Source organism: Chelonia mydas, chromosome 2 (assembly GCF_015237465.2).
Source record: "Chelonia mydas isolate rCheMyd1 chromosome 2, rCheMyd1.pri.v2, whole genome shotgun sequence".
Taxonomy (NCBI): domain Eukaryota; kingdom Metazoa; phylum Chordata; order Testudines; family Cheloniidae; genus Chelonia; species Chelonia mydas.
Window position 1 is genome coordinate 113,952,638 of NC_057850.1, and position 24,925 is coordinate 113,977,562.

A 24,925-nucleotide genomic window follows, 5' to 3' on the forward strand; every position below is an offset into this window, starting at 1 on the left:
CATGCGCCCTAAGGACCAGAAGAAAGCGTACGTGTTGCTTAAGTCACGTGATCCCCTCCCGCTTCCTCAGCGGAGCCACGTCCTCTGCGGTTCGGGGGCGGGGTTGGAGAGCGTGCGTGGCGTGAGGGCGCCAGGTTCCCGGATGGAGGCGATGGTGATCGCCATTTGGGCAAGAGCAGCAGCCGCGGAGGGCGCTAGGTAGCTGCTACGATGAGATCCCCGACCCAGCTGCTGCTGCTCGTGCTGGTGGCCTTTCCCGCCGCCCTGCTGCTCGGCGGAGGTCGCGGCGGCCTGGGTGAGAACGCGCGCGCTCGTGTTCGGCGAGACGTTGATATTTGAAATTCGAACGGGAAACGTTAACCGCTTCCTGGAGCGGGCGAGCGCGTGAGGGGCTGGGCCTGGGCTTCCCCGGGTGGGTGGAGAGGCTAGGTATCCGGTCATAGAGCGTCGGGGCGAGGGGTGGGCCCGGGATCCCCCTGTCCAGTTTGGAGACGGCCAGGTCCTGCCTTCCTGGTGCCGGGCTCTGTTGCTGGGCATGCTGGACATGCCGGCGGCAAGGGCGGCGCCTTCCTCCGCGCTCAGCGGGGGCCGGCCGGGGGGCGCGGGGAGCTCCCCTTCCGGGGGCGGGCGGAGAGGTTGAGCGGCTCGTTATCCGCGAGGCTGACGTGTCACTGGTCTCCCCACTCCGGCTACCGGCCCTTGCATGCGAAACGGTCCCGGCTCGGGGGCGTCCTCCCGGACACGTGCCGCGCTCCCCGGTGCCTCCGGGGCACCCGCGGCGACACGCGACGCGCTGCAGGGCTGGGCAGCCGGACGAGCCGGGGCTCGGCGGTCGGTGGTTTTCCCGCGATCGGTCACACGCCGTTGGCAGGTGTCACAAACCAGAGCGAGCCCAGACCGCCAGCCTCGGGGGCAGGGACCCGACAGGTCGGGGCCACCGTTTGTACTGCTGCAGTGAGCGGTAACTTGCTGGCAGGCACCTTCGCTTGTGGGGCGCGGGGGGGGGGGAAGAGCATCATGTCAAGGCAGCCAGTAACGAAACTCGACCGTGTGACTAAGCAGAGAGGCTGCTAAATTACAGCAGGGAGTGCATGAAATGGCTGTAAGGATCTTTTTCTGGACTCGCTATACAAATTGATGAGTGCATACTTTAAAACGGCAGGATAATGCGTTGGCCGCCAGGCTTCTTTTTTTCCCTTCCCCAAAGTGTCCTTCAAATAATAAAACACTCATGTCTGTTTACACTGTAATTTTATCTGATTTCAGCCTTGAAAATTGCTGATAATATTAAGTTGTAAGAGGATTGAAGGGCAACGCTGTACTTGCATGCTTTTCTTCCTGGGCACTGCATCATATATCATGTGTTCCTCTTCCCACAAAAAAGCAACTCTCTTTTTCTACTATTGCCACATCATCATTCCTTCTGAAATCCATTGAAGGGATCACGGATTAATGTGTTGTTTAGAAAACACGTTTATGTAGTGAGTTATAAAATAACAGAGCAGGCACTGGTTATAATTAAGGTTATGTCAGGACTTTAATTATAAATCCAGTATTCACAAACTCTTAACTTTCTGAAATCTTCTAGGGCTGAAATTATTTCAATTAGTCGTGGCTAAGCAGTAAACTTGAAAAGTTTCAGAAAGTCTTTCTGCAAATTGCTAAACATAAAATTTGAATTTTACAGATCCACAAAAGGATTTAGTAATTGTGAGGCTGAACTTTGTGACACCTAATTTTTAGGCACTTAGAAAATCACAGGAATTACACTTCAATCTGAGAAGCCTGAATTAGGTGCCTAGGCTCCTGTATAATGGATGAGGAGAAATAGACACCATAGACTGCAGTCTACTAAGCCAGCAGGCTCAGCGGGAAGCTCCTAAACTAGCCAATGAGAAATGCCGACCGCAGGGGTATAATAAGCAATCTGATTGACAGGTTTCAGAGTAGCAGCCGAGTTAGTCTGTATTTACAAAAAGAAAAGGAGTACTTTTGGCACCTTAGAGACTAACAAATTTATTTGAGCATAAGCTTTTGTGAGCTGTAGCTCACGAAAGCTTATGCTCAAATCAATCTGATTGAGACTGCTGTAGTGCCACACTAAATTCAGATTTTTCTCCGGTCCAGAAGAGAATTGCTCCTGGTTTATTTGGGAGTAAGTGCCCTCCGTGCTGTGCAAAGCTGCTCTTTTGCTTACAAGTTCCTTAAACTTGATAACTTTGGATTTTTCCTCTATTTTTGGGGGTAGAATGAGGAAGAGAAAGCAGGGGAATTAATTTTGTTTCTGTAACAGTGAAAGGTCACTATGAATTTGAAATCTGTTAATCTAAGATGAGTTGAATAGCTCCAGGTACTGTATCTACCCTTGACCTCCCTGACAATTTTTTTTGGTTTTGGGCCCACAGGGGACATAGTAAAGCTGCACATGAATTGCTGTCAAATGCATGAAGTAAATAGGGATTTCCTTTCTCTTCAGTTAAAGTAATTTTAGGTGTAACAATAACAGGTAAATTAATTCAGACAAATGGGGTTAAGTTGACTGACTTTAAGATCACAGTGCTTAGAACAGTGGGTCTTCATGCACATAGGTTGAGTTATTCATATGCATGTTTGTAGAGTTGGACCTCTGAATGCTTGTCAGGAAATTAAAGTACACTTTATTGTAAAAGGTATGGCTATGTTGTGCATAGGTATTCGTGTTCTTAAACATGAGAACTCTTAATGTTTGAAACCGTGCCACTCAATAGGAAATGTAATATGGTCAAGTTGTAATATGTAACATCACATATGTAATATGGTCAAGTAATATGGTCTTAATTTTCTTGTTCTTGAGCATTTAAATGGTTGATTGTGCACACATGCAGTTCTGTTTCTGGTGGGGAGCTTTGCATGAGCCATATGATTGGGGATTAAGTGTGTAGTCTTCAAACTTCGTCAGTATGGGCCTACATATTTTAAATGTGTGTCAGGACTCACTTTTACAAATGAGGATTTGAGCTAATTTTATAGGTGCTCATATATCATGAATGTGATAAAACACCGATGAAGTGAGCTGTAGCTCACGAAAGCTTATGCTCAAATTTTTTAGTCTCCAAGGTGCCACAAGTACTCCTTTTCTTTTTTTTGCGGATACAGACTAACACAGCTGCTACTCTGAAATGAAACACCTAATGACTTTGAATTAAAGGGAAATTGATCCAGACCAATTATTGATGTGAGTGCTGATATTTGTGGTGGGGGAAGAATTTCAGAGCAGGTGTGGAAAAATAGCACAAGATGCCTTTAGTTATAAATCCACTATAGCATTCTGATCATTTTGACCTGCTAAAGTGAACTTTCTTAGGTCCTTGAATTGTATCCTTTGCTATAATTTGATATATACTATATGATATTAGCAAGGCCCTTGCCTTAGTATTTATCGCGTCCCCCCCAATCCCAGATTTTGAAGAAGCTAGTATCTGGATTTTACTCCTCTTCTCTCTCTCCCCCCCACCCCCAATTTTTTTTGATTATTTGCGGGGGGGGGAAGGGGGTCCCAGGACTCTCACTGAGGAAGCAGATGGGGGCAGCAGCCACCAACTGACAATTACCCTTCTCTGCCCAGGCATGCTGAAGAGGCTGGCAGGGATTTTGTGAGGAAATGGATAGGGCCATGCTGAAGGGCCAGGTCAGGAGGGTTCTCTGCCCAGTAGGCGAAGTGGACGGGACTCTGTATCCTGGAGAATGAGATGGGCAGGAGCCAGGTCCCAGTAGCCGAGAGCGCCTGCACAGAACTCCCCTTACCCCCCGCTGGAGAGTGTTAGTACTCATGGGGTGCAGCCTTCCACTCCCCTCCTGACCTCAGCCCTTCAGTGCATTCCCATTCGCTTCCTCTGTACGGGGGAGAAGCAAGAGTGGCAGGGAGCCAGGCTCCAGCACCAAAGACCACCCAACCAGTATGTCATGAGTACCCTGGCTCCCATGAGCACTGAACACCCCTTCTCCCATCTCTTGCCTGCTGCCTTTTGTTTTCATATTTTACCAATTTTCACCATTTTAATTTTTGAATAAACAATAAATAAAGTTCCAGGGAAATTTAAGCCCTTCTCATTTTCAGTTTTAATTTTTTCTTAGATGTTTGATTCCATTTAGTTCTAATTTTAGACATTTTCCCATCTTGAGTCAAAATATTGCAATATAACAAATAGCAAGGGATAGGAAATGAGCACTTGGAGCATCCAGTCAGTTTAGCTCAGTGGTTCTCAAACTTTTTTTTTGTGGACCACTTGAAAATTGCATAGGGTCTCGGCGGACCACTTAATGATGTTTCCAAATGTTGTTTGTATCATTAGCTAACTATTTGCTTTGGATAAAAGCACTGTATTTAAAAAAAACCCTTTATTTTTTTTTTGTTCTACAAATAAAGGCGCACAACTCATTTTAATATCAGTAGTCTTACCTTTCTAATGCGATGGATATGCCCTCTCTCCCCTGTCGCAGCAGCCCCTGAGCTGGGGCTGGGAAGGCGGGCCATCTCTCTTCAGCTCTGGAGCTGGGGAAAGTTGCCTCTTTTTCTGGCCGCCGCAGCCTTGCTCATCCTAAATCCCACCCACCCCCCGCCTCCAACTCCCTCTTCTGACCCCACTGTCCCCTCCCACCTACACCCTATTCCCCCCCAAGGCCACCACCTCACTTTACATGTGTGTCTTCGCCAGGGTCCAGGCACCTAATTAGTGGAGCCATGCCTGTGCAGCTCCACTAATTAGGTGGGTGGCCCTTTATTTTGTTGTGTGTGGCCACCCAGGCACGCACCTTAGAGGGAACTATCCATGGACCACGTGAATGGAGCTTGCGGACCACAGTTTGAGAACCTCTGGTTCAGCTGAATGTACACGTAAAATGGTGCATTTATTTCTGGCTTTTAAAGATCTCTCAAGTCCAGATTCTGACCTGAATTGTTGAACTACATGAATGAAAGCAATCCAAACAGTCAGATTCCTCAATGTACATAAAATAGCATGGTTTTATTATTTCTAACTATTACTAAATAAATTAGCATCTGATTTTTCAACTTCCTGTTGTATAAATGTAAGTTTAAGATTTAGTGGATTACTTAGGAATAAAGAACGCTTTCATATCAGCTACACCAAGTGTTATAAACTTACAATAATGAGACATTCATGGTAAAATCAGGAGTCTAAGAAGCAGCTTGGTTACTTCCTAGTACCATATGGCAAACGCCTTGACAAACCTTATTTTCACTTTTTTCTCTGCAGTTGTGTGCACCAAAGCTTTAATTTGTTTTGAAATTGCTGGTACATAAATTACTAAATTTTAAAAACGTATTCAATAGAAACTGAAGTTTCCAAATTGATAGCAGTTTCTGCTTATACAGACCAAAATTTCTGCATAATATTTTGCAACTAAAGCCTCAAGCTATATCTCCTATCAGTAAATGTAAGTCTTGGAAAACTGAAGTATGATCCCAACATCCCGTTAGTCAACCACACTTACAGAAAATGACTTATGGTATTTCCATCTTGTTTTGTTACTAGGTTCAAGTTCACTAGTTGCAGCCCAAGATGCTACGGAGGATGAAGAAGCAGTCGAAGATACGGTAGTTGAAGATGAAGACGATGAAGCTGAAGTTGAAGAAGACGAACCCACAGACTTGGTAGATGTGCATAGATTTTTGTTTCAAAGCATTAGATTAAATAGCTTCTTTAAGTTAGAGGTTAGATGGATTAGGTATATCACTTTTAGTATTCCATATTTAATTTCTTTAAAGTGGCTAAAGAAAAATATAATTAAGGACCTTAGAAATATTTTCAATTTGGGCAACTAGGAAGGATATAAGAGGAACAACTAAATAGTAATTGGAACACTGGCTGTGCCTAACAGCATCTTAAAAAGAGAACACCAAGTGAAATTGCACAATTCATGCTTTTTCCCACTTCAACATTCACTTTAAAAAGATAATGGTATTTCTTCAGTGTAAATTTGGTTTGTCATATTGTCTCTTTGAAGTCTCACTTAAGCCCTGCAATAATGTTTGAAGTCTAGTTTTGAGGCATATTTTTGCTTCTATTAATTACATCTACAGTCTGAAATAAAATCACCAAGGTACATTTGTTGTGCCACCAGAAATATCACTTTCCTTTTTGAAGCAAGTATTTCAAAATCTTGATGTGATATGATTTATGTAGTGTTACTAGTCACCTCTGGCACATTTAACATTCAGCTGTTAAATACCTGGTGGAGGCTAATCTCTTGACATCAACTCATGCACATTAATGCTAAGAAATTAAAATGAAAACTTGGGGTGTGGGAATGGGAAAATAAAGGAAAAAGGAGAGAATATGAAAAAAGAGAAGGGTGTGTGAGAATTTTTATATAAAATAAAGGAAAAGAATTACTAGATTACTGCTTGATAAATACATTTGATGCATTTTACTGGTTTTCATCAAATTTATTTGATGCCCTTCCATACTACGTGACCAGCTTAAGAGCAGTCAGATACTATTCAGCAGGAATTAAATATTGGTGGAATTAATGGAATACATTCAGTGTACATTATCTATTTAACCATCTTTAGTAGTAAGTTGAAAATTGTTAAATACGGTGTTCAAACAGTATAGGACTGGTCTTGAAATAACACAAGATGTGGCTTTGCATTGAAGCATGAGATGTCTTTCTCTCTGGTTAGTAGGCTGTTTTTGGGTTAGTAAGGGAATAGAGGTAAATTTTTGAACTCCTAGGGATGAATAAAGTAGTGAACAGTCTAAAAATGTCCTATGTGCTTGATTTTCTTCAAAAAATATTTGGTCCAAGAATAAACATTAGAATGTAAGCTTAATTGAAGCCTAACCTTGACCAACGAGTTGACAGAACTCGGTTAAAAGTAACCTTCACATACTAACTTTTATGTGATTAACAGTATTTCACAAAATATCTACAGAGTTTTACAAGTAGAAAACAATATTATAATGTGAGATGTACCTCATTTCAAGGATTGTAGCATTGGTAATACCCTTACCAGGCTAGAAACACCTTTATTATAAATAGCTGCTGCCCTTAAGAATTCCTAGATGAATAGCAAATCACGACCAAAATTTTTACAAGACATAGGATGCCTTGTTTCAAAAGTCCGTCCTCTTATTTGGAGATGGACGGACAGGCATACTATTATAATATAGGGATGAGAAAATGAGGCCTGACCAGAATGTGGACTCAAAGAACAATTAAAGGGACCCCAGAACCTGAGTTCAAACACAATACAACTTTTGTACCATTAACATCTTAAAATGAAGCTGAAAAAGTCTTTAAACAAAGATTTTATGTGCAGCAAAAATTACTTTCTATTGTCTAAGCTATATTCTGTAAGATCTTTGTTTTAATAAGCAACTGACACCATCTTGGAGTGGGTATGGAAACTTGCTTGAATTTTTGAAGTTATTTTTAGACTGTTCATTTAAACAGTGACTCTCTCCTGTTGCTTTGTGATCAGAAGCCTTATCCTTTAGGTAGAATTGAAAGGTGTTTGTCAAGACATCAGTTGAGATTATCTTCCCTGTAACAGTTGACTGCTAAAGTGTCAAATTACTGCACTGCTTTATATGTTTAGTCATGTCATCAAATAATGCAGAGACTATACAAACTTATACACCTATCTTGGTTAGTAAACAGGGAACTATATTTTGGCTATTTAAGTAGTTACTTGAAAATCTTTTTAATACGTTTACATTTAACACAGTTTTATATTGCATAAACAATTATTTACAAGGAGGATGCCTTGTTCTTGGTTTTCACTTCATTATAAAGTAACTAGATGCAGAAGGATAACACAGTCCTTGGCTTAGACCATGCTCTTTTTTAAAAAATAGAGAACAACCACATAACTGGGGGAAACTAGACTCCACGATTTTAGATTACCAACTTCTAAGCACCTCTTGTACTCTAGAGCCTATGAATATGGTAATCATGCTGCATTTAACTCTCAGCAGCCCTTTACAGGGCTGGAGAACTAGCAGCTCAGGGTCAAAGAGAAGCAAACAGCAGAGAGTTGGCAGTCTGTCACATCAGAATAGTTCTGCATCAGCAGCAGCTGTAAATGTTATGAGGCATCCTGTAACAAAATTAGTGGGACAAAACAAAATACTTCCATTACACTTAATGTATAGGGTTCTCATAAAATGTGCACATTCTTTGCTTCACTGTTTATTATAGGTTTTTCAAAAAATTCTCTTGTCTTAGATAGAAGAAAAAGAGGAAGAAGATTTATCGGGAGAACCTAAAGCCTCACCTAGCGCTGATACAACTATCTTGTTTGTGAAAGGCGAAGGTAAGGTGTGCACGAGTCCTGTAGCAATCTATCAAATGTTTGGCTGTTGCTGACTGGCCGCTAGTTTTAAATGTCATTACACATGCATAAAACAATGCTGAAGCCCTAATAAAGCACTATACAGTTTTTGGGGGGCTGAGTTTAAACTGGCATTTTTGTGCATTTTAACGTTGGTGTGGCGTATACAAATTTTTCTAACCTTAAGATATTATGTTCTAGACTTTCCAGCAAACAACATTGTAAAGTTCCTGGTAGGCTTCACCAACAAGGGTACAGAGGATTTTATTATTGAGTCTCTTGATGCCTCTTTCCGGTACCCTCAAGACTATCAGTTTTTCATCCAGAATTTCACAGCTCTTCCTCTGAACACAGTGGTTCCACCACAAAGACAGGCCACGTTTGAGTACTCATTCATCCCTGCGGAGCCTATGGGTGGTCGTCCCTTCGGACTGGTTATAAATCTGAACTACAAAGACTTAAATGTAAGACGGTTTTGAAATTACTTTTACTCCTTCAAATTAAAGTGGAATTGGGGGCAGGAAGGGAAAGGCTAATCCAGTTGATAGTGTTTTAAAAAACACCTAGTATCTGTGTAGATACCATTAAATGCTTAGACCAACTTATTTTTTCTGTTATGGATATGTATTTGATTGTAGATCTGTACATGTTTTGTGTGCTATAAAATTACACTTGAACTTACAGTAGCTAGGGACATTATAGCACTTAAGGATAGTGAATGGTGCTCTGTCTTTACAGAAAAACTTGACTTTCTCCTGAGATATCTTGTAAACTCACTAGGTGAGATTTGTGTAGTCCCATGAATTTGAATGAATGTGAGCAATGCTGGCAAGTGTTGTCATTAGCTTTTTAGAAGATTTATCAAAGGCACTAATGGGAGTTAGGTGCTTGGCTCCTGTTGACTTTCAGAGGAGTTAAACATATAACAGCTCCTTGCACCTTTGAAAGTTCCCTCTAGTGAACAATGTAATAAGATCCTCAGTGCTCAGTAGAACATCTGTCACACTACAGAAAGACATGAAATTGGTAATAGCATTTGTGCTAAAGCCATGGACACTGTATCAATGTTCTTATGTAAGATTTTTTTGTATTCTACATACTTACCAAAGGTATTGCTCTGCAAGTCTTCAGCTAGCTCGTTTCAGAACCCCTTGCAGTGTTTTCTTCCATAGCTATATGACTTACCTTTTTGTTGTGAGGTAATCAGTTCCTCTGCTCTCCACATAGTAGTTTGTCCTCAGCAGAGGTTTTAGAATCTCATCACATTTCCTTGGAAGGCATTACAATTATGAGAAGTTAAATGGTTTTAAAAATTAATCATCATTGCAGGGCAATGTGTTCCAAGATGCTGTCTTCAATCAAACTGTTACAATTATTGAAAAAGAAGATGGATTGGATGGAGAAACGTAAGAGAAATTTGAACTTGCTTTTGTTGGTAGTACATCAGCAGTAATGTGTGTGGCCAGTTAAAAATGCTTTTGTCCTCATTTCATGGGATGCTGGAAATCCTGTATGGCCTGGTGATGGTAGAGCGTTCGGAAGAGGGGAGAGGAAATAGAGGCTGTGCATTCTTGTTTAATGTGAAATAAAACTGATTGGATGTGCAGTTTCTCAGAGTTCAGAAAAATTCTGTACCTAATTTGTATTTCAAAATATAGCAATAATATTACTATTTCAGATAGGATAGCTTTCATTACTTTTCTGTTTGATATCCAAGTCCTGAGCGTAAGTGTGGCCTATTGGTATTTGCAGGAATAGCCTCAATCTGAGGCTGTATTCCTAAATAAAATTATTCGTAGGGAGTAAGGGTGACACAGATGGCTCAGGGTATTGAGATGCGGTCCACATTTTGAAGGCTGAAGTACCTGTGGTATAACATTTCACTGTACTGAGGCACTGTTTTAAATTAGTTCAAGTTGCAATCTGAGGGGTTCTTTTCAGGTGGCAACATGTGAATTGAGAGTCTAATTCCTAGTTAACATATGCCTTCATCCCAATTTTGGGGAAATGCAAAGAGGCTAAAAGTCAATTGCTATGAAAACAGAATTACTTGTCCGTGGAAGTAGCTTGCAGTTTCTTCTGGGGAAACTTCTAGCTGCTTTACTTCATCTGAGGATTAGAGGCATTCGTTGTGAGCATTTAACTAAATTGTCGAAAGGAAATGATATGGTGCTCTCACTACTTGTTGCAAGGATGTGGCGTTAAACGTACCTTAAAATATTTTGTATGGAATTTTCTAAAGCACCTACATCACCCTTTTGAATAAGATAACAAACATTTACAGATGACTGTACCAGAATTTGCCTGCTTCGCAAATCAATTTCCAAAAGCTTATTGAAAATGTCTCTTTTGATGATTCTGATTGTTAAGCTCTTTCTGCAGTGACTTTTATGAAAACAACAAGGATTCTGGTGGCACCTTAAAGACTAACAGATTTATTTGGGTATAAGCTTTCGTGGGTAAAAAACCCACTTCTTCAGGTGCAAATAAACTTGTTAGTGTTTAAGGTGCCACTGGACTCCTTGTTGTTTTTGTGGATACAGGCTAACACGGCTACCCCTCTGATACTTGGCACAGTTATTTTTATGGTTCATAGATTTAGAACTTCTTGTCAGCTTCAGCTTGTAAAATTGGTTAGTTTTAGACCTTGGAGGATGATCTACTATTCATAATAAGGGAACCTAACCTCTTAAATACTGAATGAGATGTAAACTATAATTGGAATCTATGGAAAAAGAATTCAACTATCCACTTAGTCTAGGAAATGTACAAGCTGTAGAACACTCCCTCCATAAGTTCTAATTTAGGTATCCACTTCTTAGGATGCTCCATCACCAGTAAAGATTTCAGGGTATCCTTGCAACATGTGCGTTGAGGTGGTGTATACTACAGAGGTGATTATGTAATGTGGTTAGTAAATTAGCAGTCACATTTATTCATTCTCTTACACACACCCCATTTTAGAATTTGGTATGTCATGTTAACTTTAACAAATGTGAACGTGGAGAAATGTCAGCTAAATACATATTTGTTGAAGACTGCCAAATGGCACTTTTGTATGAAAATTTGCCCTGTTTTTCAAGTAATAGTTAAGATTACTGTAACGTATCAGAGCCAAACAACTCTGTTTGGTTTACTCTGTATTTCACAGTACTTTGTATTAAGCTTCTTTCTTTCTGCTGAAAGAGATGGGAGAGAGACCTCATAAAACTTATTTAAAAAAAAAAAAGTGCTTGTCAAACCACACACTGTGCAGAGGCACTCCAGGGGCCCAATAAAATTTCTGCAATTCTCATTCTTTGTTTTAAACAACGGATTAGACTTCAAACTGAAGATGACCCTACTTTTTTTTTCTCTTTTCCCCCTCCTCTCTCCCTCTTACCAAATAAGAATCTTCATGTACGTGTTCCTGGCAGGACTTGGCCTACTTGTCATTGTTGGTCTACATCAATTACTAGAATCTAGGAAAGTAAGTAAGCAATTATGTACATGCACTTATCATATATAGTATTCTGTTGATGCTGAAGCGTTAGCTTCCAGTCAGAGCAATACACCTTTTGTGGCCTATTATGGCACAAAAGAACTCATGAAAATTTAACTTTGATCAGTGAAATTAAAGAGAAGCAGGTTGATACTAGAATTCCTCCTAGCCTTTGAACAGAAATGTCTGAGCTGTTTTGTAACTTTATATTCCTACATGTTTGTATTTCCTTAGCATGATAGGCCTGAGTATTGAACACTGTCATAATATTACAACTAATGGTTTGTCGTCATACTGATTTGGCCAAGTAGTACATCTAGTGAAAGTGCAATTCAACGATCCAGGAACCACAAGGGTGTTGATTTCAAAGAGTAATAATAGAATGCTATTAGGGAAAAATCCTAAATTTTTTTTCAAAATGATAGATCACAAGTACACTGGAGATAAGGAGTGTTTTGTAGATTTGTGCTTTTTTGTTGGTAATTATTTAATACTGTACTGCATCATTGATATGTATGGAGCTGTATGGGAATCTAGATATAATTCCTGCCACATGGAATGAGAATAATAAGAATTTAAAAAGCTTAAGATCTGACACCTTATTAGAGTTCTGACAAATTACTTAAGGTGTCAAGTTTGCTAAAGTTAGGCTACAAGGAGAGCTTGACACTGTAACTGTTCACAAGCTTAAAGTTGTATTTTGTGTGTGCTTAATGACAGTTGGCTTTTACTAAATACAAGAATTTCTTATTTAGGTTTAATACCCTGACATTTGTACTACGTAAAGCTTCCTTATGGAAGGCAAATCTGTTCACATCTCTTGGTGTGAGATAAACATATTCTTGCCTCAAACTCTTCCAGAGAAAGAGACCAGCACAGAAAGTAGAGATGGGCACATCAAATCAAAATGACGTTGACATGAGCTGGATTCCTCAAGAAACTTTAAATCAGATCAGTAAGTAGTAAGCCTTTCACAACTGGGGCATGATTCACTTGTTTTATCAAACTGTTAAATATTTTTTACCAGATTCTTAAGCCATCTGCTTCATGAAACAGGTTCAGTCTAGAAGTATCTTAAGCATATGCACCTTTTTGAAATAACTTTTGCGTATTACACCGTAATTAGTTATTTTAAATAGTGAGCTGTTTTTAAAGGTAGACTCTAAACAGACTTTTGTAGAGCTAACAGTAGCAGCCACCACAAACTTTTCTTCCTGTCTGCTAGTCATTTTCATTAGATTCCATCTCACTGGTTAGCTAGAAGCGAAGTCCAAAATAGGTGTTACATGGCAGAAGTGATCTATATAAAAAAAAATTTTTCTTACCCATTCTTTCATAGACTGGCCTTCAGCACTGCCGACCCTCCAACCAAAGTTTGATCACAGAAATCTGAAGTGGTCCTGCTGAGAAGTCCTAGTGGAATAAGACATTTCCCCCCGCCCTGAGTTTTCAGTCTATAGAATGAACCCATTTAAGACTATCAGATGATCATCAAAGTGTATGATCTTGTACTTATCAAACACAAAACATTAAGACTAAGGTTGTGTAGTTGTATTGGAGTCCTAAATATCACTAACTTCTGTTAAGAATGCTAAACCCAAATTCAATATCTGATTTTTCTTAGGCTGTTAGAATGCTTGTGGATATTTCTAACTTCTCTTTTGCTGTTTTTTCTGTTTTGCTTTCCTGTGGCTTCAGTGCAGAGTAGAAGAGGTGAGGCATTTAAACTTTGACAGTGCTTTATAGTAACTGGGGGGCTTTTACTATGCATCTACACTAACTGGACTTTGATAAAATTCTAATTCATCACTGCATGTGGGAGTCATTGTAATAGCATGAGAGCACTGGTAAGATTTAGGGGTGTCAAGCGATTAAAAAAATTAATCGCGATTAATTGCACGAATAAAAAAATTAATCGCACGAACAATAATAGAATACCATTTAAATATTTTTGGCTGTTTTCTACATTTTCAAATATATTGATTTCAATTACAACACAGAATACAATGTGTGCAGTTCTCACTTTATATTTTTTATTACAAATATTTGCACTGTAAAAAACACAAAATGGTATTTTTCAGTTCACCTCATAAAAGTACTGTAGTGCAATCTTTTTCATGAAAGTTGAACTGACAAATGTAGAATTGTGTACAAAAAATAACTGCATTCAAAAATAAAACAATGTAAAACTTTAGAGCCTGCAAGTCCACTCAGTCATACTTCTAGTTCAGCCAGTCACTCAGACAAGTTTGTTTACATTTTCAAAAGATAATGCTGCTCACTTCTTATTTACAGTGTCACCTGAAAGTAAGAAAAGGCATTCACATGGCAGTGTTGTAGCTGGTGTCGCAAGATATTTAGGTGCCAGATGCGCTAAAGATTCATATGTCCCTTGGTGCTGCAGCCACCATTCTAGGGGACGTGCATCCATGCTGATGACTGGTTCTGTTGGATAACAGTCCAAATCAGTGCAGACCAATGCATGTTCATTTTCATTATCAGAGTCGGATACCACCAGCAGAAAGTTGATTTTCAGTTTCAGTGGTTCGGGTTCTGTAGTTTCCACATCGGAATGTTGCTCTTTTAAGACTTCTGAAAAAATGCTCTACATCTTGTCTCCCTCAGACTTTGGAAGGCACTTCACATTCTTAAAGCTTGAGTTGAGTGCTGTAGCTATCTTTAGAAATCTCACATTGGTACCACCTTTGCGTTTTGTCAAATCTGCAGTGAAAGTGTTCTTAAAATGAACTACGTGTGCTAGGTCATCATCTGAGACCGCTATAACATGAAGTATAGGGCAGAATGCGGGTAATACTGAGCAGGGGACGTACAATTGTCCCCCCAAGTAGTTCAGTCAGAATTTAATTAACGCGTTTTCTTTTTTTAACAAGCATCATCAGCATGGAAACATGTCTTCTGGAATGGTGGCCAAAGCATGAAGGGGCATATTAATGTTTAGCATATCTGGCACATAAATATCGTGCAGTGCTGTCTACAAAAGTGCAATGTGGACACCTGTTCTCACTTTCAGGTGATATTGTAAATAAGAAGCTGGCTGTATTGTCTCCCGTAAATGTAAACAAACTTGATTGTCTTATCGATTGGCTGAACAAGTAGGATGGAGTGGACTTGTAGGCTCTGAAGTTTTACATTGTTTTGTTTTTGAGTGTAGTTATGTAACAAAAAAATTCACATTTGTAAATTGCACTTTCACAATAAAGAGATTGCATGACAGTATGTGTATGAGGTGAATTGAAAAATACTATTTTTACAGTGAAATATTTGTAATAAAAATAATGTAAAGTGAGCACTGTACATGTTGTATTCTATGTTGTAATTCAATATATTTGAAAATGTAGAAAAAATCCAAAAATATTTAATAAATTTTAGTTGGTATTCTATTAACAGTGTGATTAAAACGACGATTAATCACGATTAATTTTTTTGAGAAAATCGCGTGAGTTAAGTGTGATTAATCAACAGCCCTAGTAAGATTACAGACATTGGATGTTGCAGGTAAACAACGTATTGCAACATCTAATAGATACAAGAATACTAAAACTAAAGGAGGATCTGTGACTCTGTTTTGGTAATCTAGTTTAAAAGTGCATGGTGTTTTATTCCCCTCATATTACTGCATAGATGAAGGCTGCAATTGTGAGAAGTTGTGTGGGTTTTTTGTGGGGGTTTTTTAGTGAAAAGAACAAAAGTCATGTATATGTAACAAGGAAAAAAGGTCAGATCTCATTTTAAATACAGTTAGTTCACTTTTAGTACAAATAACTGCATATGCCATATCTCTTGCATGTAGAATTTTGCACACTGTTAGTCAAATCTGTGAAACTTTACAAATCTATCTTATGGTGTGGGACTACTCATGATGAGGACTGGGAGAAAACTTGGATAGGGAGAAAGGTAGGTGAGTACTGGAGCAGCATCCAAGAGTACCACAGTCTGCACCTACTGTATGAAATTAGTTGTGCAAGCTGATGGAAGTGATAGTGGCTATGGATTTGTGGCCTTAGATAATGTGGCATGAAGTGTAAGAGTAACCATTAGAAAATTGACAGGTATATGACTCAGGAGGGACGCTGGTCTGCTGGATTAGGCATGGATGCTATTGAGACCTAGTTTATAATCCTTAGGCTGACACTGAGTTGCTGTGATTGTGGGCAGACTACTTAAACTTCCTGTGCCTGTTTCCCTATCAATAAAAATGGGAATAGTATTTTCTTACCTGGTAAAGGTCTGAGGACTGGTTGTTTGCATCATAATTGTAAAATGCTACAAAACTATTGGGTCCCTTCCTGTATCCTACCTGTTTCTTTCCATAGGTCTTTTGGTGGGGAGGTAGTGGTATAGAAGACACTAGAGGGAATAAGGTTTGTAGAGGGAATGTGTATCAGAAATATGAAAAGGTGCATAAATTAGCAACAGAAGATTTTAGAGTAAAATGGAGAGATTGATGGGGTCTAAACAGCAAGGCATAAAATACTCTCTGGAGCCAGGGGTTCAAATTTAGGCATGATTTTATATTTTGGTTGTGTTAATTAGTGACTTGATGCTGAAATAACCTTGAACTTCCTGGCTTTCAGATCTTTATGTAAAAGATTTAAGACTTTTTTTAAAATTGTATATTTACAGCTTTCAAAAGGTAAAATTAAAGTTTTATGTTTTTTTTTGGTCTGGGAATCTTTGTACACTTTCAGTAGTAAGACTGTTGAAGACACTGACCCATATTTGAAGTGTCTTAACCTAACAAGCATTTGTAAAAACGGTTAGATCTATAAAGGCACCAGTGATCTAGATATTGCCCCCCCATGAATAGCTGCACTTGTCTTGTACAAGGACTGAAAATTCTTCTACTCTGTTCTTGTTGCACAAAAAGCATCCCTAGAGCAAAGGACAGTTGTAGGCCTGCCATAATCAGTTTTGTAAACTACCAGGATTAAAGATCAAATGATTATTTTATAGTATTGTAAGGCTTCAATGATTCCTAGAGTCATGGGATTTAAAATCATCATGGCTAATATCTCTTTTGCCCTGCTGAATTCTGATGTGGTTACCTCAAACCATTAAAGGAATACTTGATTCCAGCTGTTAGATGGTAAAGCATTACTCTCTAGCAGTTGATATGATGCTAGAAAATAATATGCAAATTGCTGGAGGCGTTTAATTAACGGAAGGTAAGTGTAGGGGTTTTGGCATGGCTTCTAAAGGAACCAATAGAGCATGTAATCCTTTTAGCTGGGTACAGATTAATGTTTTGAATGCAAAGCACCTTTCATTAAATGTATTTTAGCATTTTTATTTTGTTTTTTTACAAACAAATAATAATCAGTCCTGTGAGGTACATGTCAAATAACATGAAGACTTGTATGCCCTGAAGTTAAATAATAGATTTTAAATACTATGCTAATAGCATGTTCAAAAACAATCAAGTAAGTTTCTCTTTCATCTCAAATCTGCCACCTGCATAGCAGTGTACTGGAAAGCCAAATGGCAATTTCCATTCTATTCAGGAAAAACATAAGAATACATGTGCCCTTTTAATCGGATGTACTATTTGCAGCAGTTTAGGTAATTTTGTCTCCTTTTCTCCTTCAGATAAAGCTTCACCAAGGCGGTTGCCCCGCAAAAGGGTACAGAAGAGATCAGTGGGATCTGATGAGTAAATGTTAATTAATACAACAATTCAGCCTTTACTAATCCTGCCCCTCCTCCCCCTTTTTTTCATGGATTGCAGTAGTGCACAGAATCCATATCAACATGAGGAAAATACTACTTACTATTTTTGGACTGACCAATTTATCTGACCAATATGTTTGTTACATTGCTGAAAACATACTTCTCGTCCCTTTTTTAAGATAACAAAATTGCTTTTGGGGCAGGGGAATGAGAGTTAACCATTAAGGTGCGTGCGTGTATAAACAGTTGATCTTAACAGAATCATTGTGCTACCTGAAATGTGCCTTTAGAGTTCTGTGTAATGCTGGCTTGTCTGCAAACCTTTCTGAAATTTCTGGATTTTTTTCAGAAATCCAAATGTGTAGTTGCCTAATCTATTCTGATTGTATCCTGTTTATATATGAGTCTTCATGCGTTTTTTATTATGTAGTATCCTAAAGCTATGAACTTCATTCTTTGCTGCACACATAGCTACTTTTATTAGGATTTTTATACGTTCCTACTTCAGTGATGATGCACTGATTATCTGGACATTTTTTTTAAATGTAGCTAGCATTCTAAAGGCACAAGCAGGTGTAACTGCTTTTAGCAGTACAGAATTTTTTTTGCTGCTGTTTGATATAATGCGCACACTGTGAGACCTAAGGATCCAAATGTATTTGTATAAATGTTAGGGATTTTTACAGCAGCAAAACTTGCAAAGCATGAAATGGTATGTAATCTATATAAAAGATTCTTTTTACAAAACCACCCAGTTATATCTGTTTAAATTGTTAATTTATTTAACTTGTGCCAACAGTTCTGGTATTTTGGACCATAGAGATAGCTGTGGAATGCTTGCTCAAGTAATTAATATGCCCCAATTAGTGTTCAGTGACTTCCCTACCCTTACAAAAACTAGAAGAATCGCAAGTAGCAAAATGCATTGAGTTTCATAAATTATATTGGATGCAAAAGATAACGGTCTTATGAAGTTGTTACACAGACTAGTTAATGTACAGTAAAGACTTTTTGTAAACAAATTTTAATTTCAAATATACCCTGCAGGTATACAAAGCTATGAGTTCTTAAATGACAGTAAAAAAAGAAATTAACTTTGACCCTTTCTTTTGTGTAGTTATGTGAAGTTTTGATCTTAGTGAAGTACTTTAGAAAGCTATAAGTATTTTACAACAAAATTTAAGTAACTGAGTCACAGTGAAATGACAGCTATTGGAAATACCTAAATCTTACTCAGACTTTAAATTGGATTGTACTTCATGCAAGTTTTGTTTAACTTCAGGTTATTTCCATTATTAAATACATGCCAGTTCAACATACATTTAAAAGATACAAAGCTGTGCACCCTCAAATAGGATTTGTTTTGTAGAAGACTCTAGTTTCATGATTACTATAAATTTAAGTACAGATCTGTCACTAAAAATGTATAGGAGAATAAGTTTTGGTATAGGCAACTGGATTTCAGTCTTGAATTCTCTGACAAAAGGAAGGAACATAAGGCCATATTTTTTTTAATATAGATACCTAAACACCTAAAGTTAGGCATTTCTGAAAATCCAACCTGTCTGAATCATTAGGTGCCTAAATACCTTTTAAAAAAGTCCCTTAGTCATCATTTTGAAGTTTGCTCAGTTTGGGAAAGGCAGTGATTTGGGACTTGTATTTTAGTTTTATAGTTTTCTTAGTGCTTATTTCTTGATCTGCCTTTGTTCTGCAGGGACTGAGCATCTGAGCCAATGACAGATGAACAATACCTGCAAATCACTTCCACACTGGGTGTGAAACAGGGTCTAAGGTCTGAAACTCCCTGTACTGGCGCTACTGTACTATAAACTTCCCTGTAAATGAAGTGTGAATTATTTTGACTCTCTTGTCTTGGTGTGGAAAGTAACTTTAGAAACATCTGCTTCCCGTTTTTAACAGTGCTTGACTTACAAACTTGACAACGTATAACTAGCCAGTAAAGAACGTTTAATTACCACATTGCAGGATCTAATAGATTATTAAAAATGTTGTACAGGCTGATCATAATAAATCAAATACACTTAAACCATCCTCCATTTAGCTGAAGTGGCTGGTTGCTTGCATTAGCTGATGTACAAAGTTGTCGTTTTGAAGGTAGCATTCAAATGATTATCAGATTATATTCATACTTCTCCTGATTCAGCAAAACAATTAAGTAATCAGGGGAGAAACTGACTGAACCCCTTGCATTTTAATCTCAAGATTATGCCTGAGTACTTGAATTCACTAAGAATCTTTTCAGCATGTGGTGATGGGCAACCACAAATTTAACATCTCTCCTAGAGTCAATTTGAAATCCGGAAATGAAGTGTTATCTCCATCTACATTCCCAAGGAAAATAAAGGTAACAAGGACAATTCTGGATTGTGAGTCTTCACATAGGAGGCAAACCCTATGCACTGTACAAAAGCAAAGGACCAGAACACATTTATTGTGATGGGGATTCCATACGGTAGCAATTTGGAGTATCCAACTTCATTCTTTCACCTTAGTATAAATGAGAAAGTGGCCCTCATTCTTAATACTTCTGAAACAGTCAGATACATGGTACAACTTGAGATTTAATAGGTACAGCTCTTAAACTACACAGAACTCAGGTGAGTGTAGTTTTTTTATTAAATAAAAGCAAACTTTTTAAAGTAGTGCTTAGAAATAACTGTCAAATATGATACTTCCATCTAAGTTGAACTGAACTCTTGGTCTTTCCCAGTCATGAAGCAATTTAATGTAAAATAGAACTGAAAATAATTACTGGAACAACTTTAAAAAAAAAACTTGTTATACCACTAAATTAGTCAAAGTAATCTATACAAGTTTTTTTTTAAGGAGAGCCAATTGTTTAATACTTCCATTACATTAGGTAATCAAGGTCACACTTAATGGGCACCCAGCCAATTAGAATGGGAGGAATAAGGTAGTGCTATGTGGCACAGAAGGAAATAGAGCCAGTCTTCAAATTTCTACACTTGCATGGGTGTTGGGGTAGAGGCTAGGTATGATGTAAGAGGGAAAACTTCTTGGTGGGGGTTACATTATGCTAATTTTATTTAGTGACTTGAGCTGTAGTGATCACAATTTTTAAGGCACTACTTCCACCACTAGCATGAAATACTTATAGTGCAATTCACCATTGACTTAGATAGGAGTAAATTTTAGTAAGCAACCCCTAACAACTTCTTGGGGAGAATCTTCCTACTTTTGGTTCTCCATTAAGTACTTTACATGTATTAAATAGCATGGTTCCAATTTCTTGTTCCCCTTTAATATACTATAGTTAAAATTTAGCAATACTGCAGTTCTGTGTGAAATGGCCAAGCCTATAGCAATAATAGATTTTAGCATCTCCTCTCAGCACATGGATCAATCTAGTACACTAAAGTCTCTAAGTAGCAACATACAACTTGGTTGTTTGCCATAATGGGCTAGCTTACCATCTGCAATTGTATATTTGAGTTAAGTAGTAAAGCATTTTAGGATTACCCATATAAACTTAAAGGGGTGTAGGTAGCCTACTTTGTGCACATATTGGGCATCTCAGGTCACTAACTTTTAGTCTAAAAAGGGAAAGCTATTAATGCAAGTTCTCCTTTGGGAAAGTGATTAAAATCCAGTTTTACAACATTAGTGCTCATAATAGCATGCTGACTATTAATTTGAATGTGTGTCTCTTAAACAGTTCAGATCAATGCTCCTTTTTCCTTCATCCTACTATCAAATGCTCTATCACTGAAATTTCAGTCTGGCAGAAACAAATAAGCACAGAAGTGAATCTGAGTGAACTGCTTTCCAGGCAAATCTGATACAGGAGGAAGTGACTGAAGCCAGACTTACAAATAGAATTTTGTATGCAATACCATGAGGAACCATGGCCAAGTAGCTAAAGCACAGACCAAGACATTAGATTGAGAAGTTTCTAGTGCTAGGCCTGTTGCAAATTTAGTATGACTGGGAGACATTTAAGATGGCTGTACTTGGTTTTACAGATCTGTGAAGAGGGAATAATACTTCAGTCTTTATGCACTGTTTATAAAGGACTCTTGAAATCCTTGCTGGTGCTCAACACCCATTACTTTCACTGAAGAGCACTGAATTTATGGCAGCTGGGGGAAAAGGTAACACTAACTCCCCCACAGAGATAGGGAATTGTATTTTAAGTTCTTTTGAAGATGAAAAATGCTAACTTCATAGAAGTAGCTCATGAAATACTTGTCAAGATTTTCAGTATTGTGCTGCAAGACTTGGTGCTACCCTCATTTGAAGAGGTGCTGATTGCTGTATAGAAGACTTATGCCCTTCCAATTGATCAGTGCTCAGACTGAATAGATTGCAGCAGCCTTACAGGGTCATAAGAATCTGGATTTGTTTTTCATGTACAATACTCTTGTTTAGCTAAATATATGAACAGCAAACCACAAGGAACTTTCACTATAATAAAGCGTAGGTTCAGAAGCTGACTGCCCTCTCTCCATTCTGGTTGCGGTACACTACCCATCTTAATCACCTTTCCCTGTAAGCAATTTAGTTACCACAATAATGTTATGATTCTGTATGGGAGGGAATATGCTCTTCACAGATATGGTTTATAGACCCAATTTGAGAATCCCTTTGAAAGTGAAGGGACAGACTGTTCTGGACAATTGAGGTTCAGCTCATTGAAGTTATATCACAACTGAAATACAAATTGCATTTTTACTTTCTTACCTGCAAATTCTTAAACAGTTTAAGGGAAAGCAAAATCACTCTTGAAACTACATCTCCAGGGTTGTTTTTTGTAAAACAAACTTGAAATTCTTAGGTTTTTTTTTGTAGTTTGTTTTGTTAAATAAAGTACTGGTATAGCACTAAAAAGCCTGATTGGTACTATGTGATTATTTTTGCTGATAAGTGACCAAGTAATCTAACTGTGCATACGTATTTAAGCAGACTTAAAACACCTTGTACTTTTAAAAGCTACTTCTGTATTGAATTGTAGTACACAAACTAGCAGCCTGAGCTCACCTGTAAAAAGAATAAAGTACTTGATTGTGAGGGAGGGGGAAAGCAGTAGCACCTGTTCTGAGCATAACTTATTTATCTTCTTCTATTCTCCTCCTGAAACACTTCCAGGGGTCTGTTAAATTTACAATTAGGAAAGTTTTCAGTTACCTCCAACTTGAAAGGGTTTACAGGTTCCTGGATGATTGGATTTATGAATTTCTGCACCTAGGAGACTCAGACAAAATGCTTAAGTAGTTAATTCATAGTTGATGATTGCCTGCACTTTAATTCACAAAACCAAACTTTCATGTTGAGCTCAAGTGGCTACGGAACAGTGGAGATACAAGCAACAGGAGAAGCAGAAGCAGTTTCCAAAAACTCTTCCTCTCTCATCTTTGGTTTTTGGTGCTGCTACCTTCTAAAAGAAAACTGGAACTTTGGCATATACCTACAATTTAGTTATGACATTTCTTAGATGGCAAACTAGCCTTAGGTATGGATTCCTGGCACAAGTCTTCACAGAAGCTAGTGCTGGAATACAAGTTTGTACATTAAAAGCTATAGGGTAGGGCCAAACTGCTGCTTCCAAGTCACATGCGCCTCTTACAGTTAAAGTGCAGCTCATGAAGCTCCCCTACCCTATTCTCTGCCTACCAGGCTCAGGGGAGCAGCAGGCTTCTGCCTTGTGGTGGTGTAGGGCAGCAGCTCCAAGCCCTGGCAGGTGCACCCAGCTCTCAAACTTCTGAAGATCATAATCGGCACATGGGATCAGCAGTAAATTATCTGCAATACACTAGTGGTATAGTTTGTAGGCTGAAACTGAAGGAATTAGAAAGGTACTATTATTAAAGGTGTAAGCTGTAGTTGCCCTAAAAAATAGTTCAGGTGCTCATTTTGTTTTTCTTATCCCATGCTCTTTTTTTTTTTTAATGTCCTGAAATGGGACCTCATGTCAAATTCTTTCATACACATTTCACCCACAGCTGCAGCCTCTAGTTTAACTGAGACCAGGCTCCCTTAAGTCTTAGAATGAGCAAAATTGGTAACATAAAGGGGAAGGCACAGCCAGCTTCTTCACTTTTTAACAGTACCCTTACCACTTAGCTGGTGCTTTGGTTGTGTGGATACCCTACCATGCTACTCTTTGCACAGTAGCAATTTCCAAGCATGATATACCTCTTCCCTCTGCTAGTTCCTGATAGTTGGGGAGTCATTGTAGCCAAGACTTCCAACCTGCTTCAACAACCAGATCCTTTTCTCTTGGCATAGCACTCACTAGTGGCAATCCAGAAACACACTTTGTCCGTTGCCCAAAATATTAGGCAGCTGGGGTTTGGCCAGTCCCCTAAGGTTTGACACTACAGAATGCACACATGTAATTTGGTTTCTAGAACTACTTGACTCTTTCAGTTAGTTAATTCTGATGGTCAGTAAATGTTTGTCAGCATAACACTAACACATTATTTAATCCTTTTTACACTTGAATATAAAATGCAAATATGGCATTAGAATTTGGTATTGGATCCCTGGGGCAATAGCCAAGTTTGTGTTAACAGATAGTGGCTGCTGTTAAATCAGTCTTTACTAAGTGAAGACTCCATTCAGCCTCATAGCTTACAAAAAGGTACTGTGTAAAGTACAGAGGAGTACAGCAGGACTGAGACACTGGCTTGATCAGACAGGGACTATATAACTAGGCAAGAGCTAAGCAAATCTCCACCATAATTTATTTTCAACAGGTGCAGAAAACAGATCACAGCTGTTGTTTTACCTATTGTACTGTACATACTTTCATGAAGCATCAAGGTTTAAGTTTGACAACAGGATCCCCTACTGCAGCAGCAGCAAATAGAGAATGGACTCAGGTAAGGTCAAGCATGTTAAAAATTAGCCTTGCTTAAAGTACATACTTGAAAATAAACAAAGTTAGTATAAAAAAGCCCCCAAGTGACAACCCTAATATCACATGATCTGCAAGTGAGAAGCTGTCCAGCCTTTAACCCAATTTAGCCAGCCAGCCAAACAGCTAAGCAGCAAACACTTGGAAAGGAATGAAGTACCCAGAAACAACCTCAAAATGTGCTGCAAGTCAATAACCCAAATCCTGTGCAGATCCAAGAGCTGAGACTTCAGACCACTTCCACCATATCTGAAGCAACATATTGGAACACTATTTATTTACCAGGTCTTCTGCACCTCTCCCAACTTGTTCTGGGCAGCTCTGTCCACAATGCTAAACTCAGGGTATAGACAGCTAGTGGGAAGTGGCTTCCACAATCAAAGTGAGAGTGCTGATCTCCTCATCATGAGAGCTAGGTGTGGTCAGGGTCCTCCTGGCATGTCCCTCAGATGAGCAGGAGATGGGTACCTTTGGAACAACCACCAGGAAAAACTTCCAGTTAAATATTTCTGCTTTC

At 38.7% G+C, this 24,925-nt stretch overlaps 1 protein-coding gene and 1 long non-coding RNA gene across 7 annotated transcripts in view; one reads left to right on the forward strand and one right to left on the reverse strand.

The window, feature by feature from the left end:
- SSR1 (signal sequence receptor subunit 1) lies at nucleotides 1–22,379 on the forward strand. 5 transcript variants are annotated; one of them, XM_037893188.2, is made up of 10 exons: nucleotides 85–295; nucleotides 5,535–5,653; nucleotides 8,233–8,320; nucleotides 8,540–8,802; nucleotides 9,668–9,744; nucleotides 11,729–11,807; nucleotides 12,681–12,774; nucleotides 13,518–13,532; nucleotides 17,427–17,490; nucleotides 19,225–22,379. In XM_037893188.2, exons 1-10 carry the CDS (start codon nucleotides 211–213, stop codon nucleotides 19,229–19,231), a joined length of 891 nt encoding a protein of 296 aa, XP_037749116.1. In that variant the 5' UTR covers nucleotides 85–210; the 3' UTR covers nucleotides 19,232–22,379. The 5 variants fall into 5 exon arrangements, with proteins under 5 accessions (XP_007064303.2, XP_027682466.2, XP_037749116.1 ...); XM_027826665.3 differs by lacking the exon at nucleotides 13,518–13,532 and having other exon boundaries at nucleotides 76–295; XM_007064241.4 differs by lacking the exon at nucleotides 13,518–13,532 and having other exon boundaries at nucleotides 1–295; nucleotides 17,427–22,379.
- LOC122464550 overlaps nucleotides 22,277–24,925 on the reverse strand; it is a 23,503-nt gene continuing 20,854 nt past the window's right edge. For both annotated transcript variants that reach the window (XR_006288701.1, XR_006288700.1), the window contains one exon: nucleotides 22,277–24,876. This is a non-coding gene — a long non-coding RNA (uncharacterized LOC122464550). The remainder of the gene's footprint in view (nucleotides 24,877–24,925) is intronic.